At 42.9% G+C, this 3,940-nt stretch overlaps 1 protein-coding gene across 1 annotated transcript in view; it reads right to left on the bottom strand.

Moving 5' to 3' along the window:
* Positions 1 to 848: 848 nt before the first annotated feature.
* The window catches only part of LOC122550274, an 8,826-nt gene continuing 5,734 nt past the window's right edge, over positions 849 to 3,940 (bottom strand). The window contains exon 2 of the mRNA XM_043691020.1: positions 849 to 3,506. Within this exon, the coding sequence (XP_043546955.1) occupies positions 1,597 to 2,541 (945 nt within the window). The 5' untranslated portion in view covers positions 2,542 to 3,506 and the 3' untranslated portion in view covers positions 849 to 1,596. The remainder of the gene's footprint in view (positions 3,507 to 3,940) is intronic.

The following is a 3,940-nucleotide window of genomic DNA, read 5'->3' as shown; positions in this document are numbered from 1 at the left end:
AAAACAGTTGCAAATATGAAGAACAAAATAACACAACAAGATAAGCAACTTCCAAATTGTGAAACAAAACTTTGTGCAAAATTGCAGAAAATACTGAAATATACCTGTAAGCTGCTGTAAGTCACAAATATGTGCACAAAACAGCCACTTAAGTAATTTTGAAAGACAAAACCTGAGCTTTCCACAAAATTGTGGAAAGTGCTAGAACATTCTTGAAAGAAGTTGCAAATGTCAAGAATGGACTTAACAGAGCAAAAAACTTTCAAACACCACATCAGAACCTTCCACAAAATTGCAGCAGATGCTTGAAGATGCTTGACAGCATTTGCAAATGCCAAGAACAGTCATAACAAAGCATGATAAGCAAATTTAAAGCTGACAAACAAAACATTTTGCAAAATTGTAGATGCACTCAATGCTTGGTTCAAGCAGAATGCCAAGGTACGGCGTCACCTGCCTCAATAGCCCCAGATACTCCTAGTCCCTTTCTGACTGCTGCAGATGTCAGATCAATCTTCCTGGGAGTCAACTGATGGACTTTGGCTCAATCTACCAACTTACTTTCTTCTATGTGTGAGCCAAGTCCTGCGTGTTCTTTTAAATGAAGCAATAGGAGAAGATATTCGGTCTCACACTCTTAATTTATTTTAAACAGTAAGTGGATAAAGCATTCAGAGCTCTGGGTCTAAACCTTTTTGTCCCTGACAAACTACAAAGTGTGCCAGTTCAAAAAGTAAGACCCCGTTCTGTCCCTGACCCAGTCTTTTATACAATAAAAAACGTCATACAAACATTGAGGTAGAATTATCTTCTGATTGGCTGTTGATCTGACTCCATTCTCCGTCTCCTCGCATTCCCGGATGTCCGACCCCACGTGACCTTCTTTTGCCCACGAAACGGAGCATCACGTGACCTCCTCGGCCCGTGAAACGGAGCATCACATGACCTCCTCGCACTCATCCGGGGCGTGAAACGGAACGTCACGTGACCACCTTCTGCGTGCGTTACTCAGCGTCACCACAGGCTTCCAAATGCTGAATACATTTACACTCGCAGCCAGCCTTCTGTTTTACAAGTAAGCCATATATTTACAAGTCCCCCTTTTGGTCTCATAAAAATGAGACCAACCAACCAGTTCTTTACATCACATTCACTCTCCGATGCATAGTCTTCCCTTCTTGCCAAGGCCATGGTTTCCGTCTCCATCTGTGACATCTGGAAGGGCAGGGGAGCCTTCCCTTCAATTGCTGTAATAATTATCCTGTTCAACAAAGATCTAATACAGGGAATACAACAACATCCGCACAACACTAACACAATAATCATACCTCCGAGGGACATAAACACAGAGACAATTAATCCTTTCCATTTCCCAAACCATGAATCGAACAATCCTCCTAGAGGGTTGTTAATACCGGAATGTTCATGCATTTCTTCAGACAAGGTTCTTAGTTCTTCCAGGGCTCTGGTTACCGAGCAATCGGGTGCCGTATTATTGGGGATAAACGTACAACATTGGTCTCCAAACATAGAGCACACTCCCCCCTTTTCTGCTAACAACATATCTAAAGCCATTCTATTTTGCACTGTCATCAATTAAGTCGCTGCCAATTGTTCAGAGAGTCCCGCCACCGCATCTCTAGTTCTATTAGCTAGCCTAAGTACATTGTAATGTACATAATTAATTCGGTCAACGTTTTTATTCGGCGTAACTGGGAATAGAACACCGATAATTGGGAGATTCTCAAATCCTGCTGCTATCTGATCTGCCAATTTATATTCATCAGGTACACCGCGAGGAACACCTATTGCATCTATGTAAGTGGTTGAGCCAGATGTGACATCAAACAAATCCCTGCGAATTCGTGTATACGGATTTATTCCCTGTTGTCGTTCTCCTAAGAGGAATAAGGGTACCCCTAACCTGATCATTGCACAGGTTCCAGACCAATCTGGAGGTAGACTAATATGCAGTGTTCTATCTCCACAGTACCAAAAAAGATCAGCTCTGGCCCAAACCATTTTGCTAGCATTCTGCCAACCGGTTACATTAATCGTATCCTGACACCAGTCAGCGGGGATGTCTCCCAAGACTATATCTGACTTTCGAGCAAAACACGTGTAATTGTTGGCCCTTGGAGTAAACACTGGAGGTAACGTGGAATTCTTTACAGGTGGGAAAATAGCACTTAAGGTGGTACAATTTGGAGGATCCGCCTGCATGGTGAGGGCCATCATGCAGTGAAATCCTGTTGGGTCTATATTAGGGAACAATGGGGCTGGGGTAGTAAATAGAGTTGGCCTTGCCGAAGAATACCCGACACAATTATTCATATTCATTGAGGTTGCGGTCGCTGTCATCCAGTCTAGCCATAAGTTCTTATCCCCATACCCGGTAGCTAATTTAATAATATCCCTTCTTGTAAGGTTGTTGTGGTCTATTACCACAACTCCTGAACTTGATTCTACCTCCATACTTGTATTTTCAGTTTGTGGATGGCTCATGGGAGGGTCCACTAAAGTTACCTTCAATAATCCCATGTTATCCACTCCAGATTGATCTACACCTATTACAAGATAAAAGCTTCTGTCATCACTCTCACAGTAAATCTGTACCTCTTTTGGACTAGGATTAATATCAAATTTTGTCAGGGTTAACAAAAGTGGATTTTTTAGCTCTGAAGCATGATCGAGTTGCCCCTTTGTCAGGCTCACATGGTCTCAAATGTTCCATCTATTATCCGAAGGTGACGACCTCTTGGGGGTCCATCGCACCCCAGTCCATGTTAATACATTATCCCACGACAGGCATGGGTCATAGTAAATGGCATAGAAGCAAAGATATACATCATACTCCCTCCAGGTCCCTGTATCTTGGCCACAATCAATTACTTCGCATAAATCAAACTGGTATGTTGTAGCATGATTTCAATCGTGTCTGATGTGTACCTGGCTCCTCGTCTCCTTTAAACATTTATCCGCCTCTTGTCCTGTTGATCTTTTGTTCCTGGAACTTCCTCCCTCGCCTGTGTGTTTGTCCCTCGTGGTTAATACTCCTATTAACAGCAGCATAACACTTATACATAAAACAATAGCAAAGACTCCCAATCTCCACAGCCTAAAGTAATGTGGGCTGCTTACAGAGATAAACATTATATCCTTTACACAACTTTGCTTAGAAATCTTGAGAACCTCTCCCCCCTTTTTCCAGAACCTTCTTCCTGCGAACATTAAACGTTTAAGACCCTTCTACTCTTTTTCTGTTCTTATTTGTTCTAAAGTTCTCATTGGCGGTTCCGTAGCTGCACACTGGCTCCAATGGTACCAGCTTTCTCCTTTCCCCTGCAGTCTGACTGCATGAGATGTCCTCTCCACCATCTTATAAGGTCCTGTCCACCTCGGCTCCGACCACTTCCGTTTGATCACCTTCAGCAGGACCCAGTCCGTGGTAGATGGCGCCTGGCTCTGTAGATCCCCCTTTTCCGATCCAACCTGTTTGGAGAAAGCTGACACCAAAGCTGTTAGTTGGTTATAATAAGGTTTGTACCTTAGAGAGGCTCCTCCTCCCTCTAACATCTGTATTCCACTCCTGGTCCCAGGAACTGCTGCCCTGTTGTTAGCTCATACGGAGTGAACCCTGTAATAGAGTTTACTGAACTCCTAATGGACATTAAAGCTAAAGGTAGGGCATCCACCCAGCTTAACTTTGTTTGTGCACATACTTTTCCTATTTTTCCTTTTATGGACTGATTCATTCTTTCCACTTTTCCCTGTGACTGAGGATGGTACACTGTTCCAAACGCATGTTTCAGTCCTAAAGCTGCTTCAACTTCTTGCAGGTCATTATTCTTAAAATGTGTGCCATTATCTGACCTGACTTTCTTTGGAAACCCATGCGTTGGAATATATTGGTTTATCAAGAATTTGATCACTGTTTTTG

This window comes from Chiloscyllium plagiosum, chromosome 5 (assembly GCF_004010195.1).
Source record: "Chiloscyllium plagiosum isolate BGI_BamShark_2017 chromosome 5, ASM401019v2, whole genome shotgun sequence".
NCBI classification, from domain to species: Eukaryota; Metazoa; Chordata; class Chondrichthyes; order Orectolobiformes; family Hemiscylliidae; genus Chiloscyllium; species Chiloscyllium plagiosum.
The sequence above is the reverse complement of the archived record's forward strand: the minus strand, read 5'-3'. Positions and strand labels throughout refer to the sequence as shown.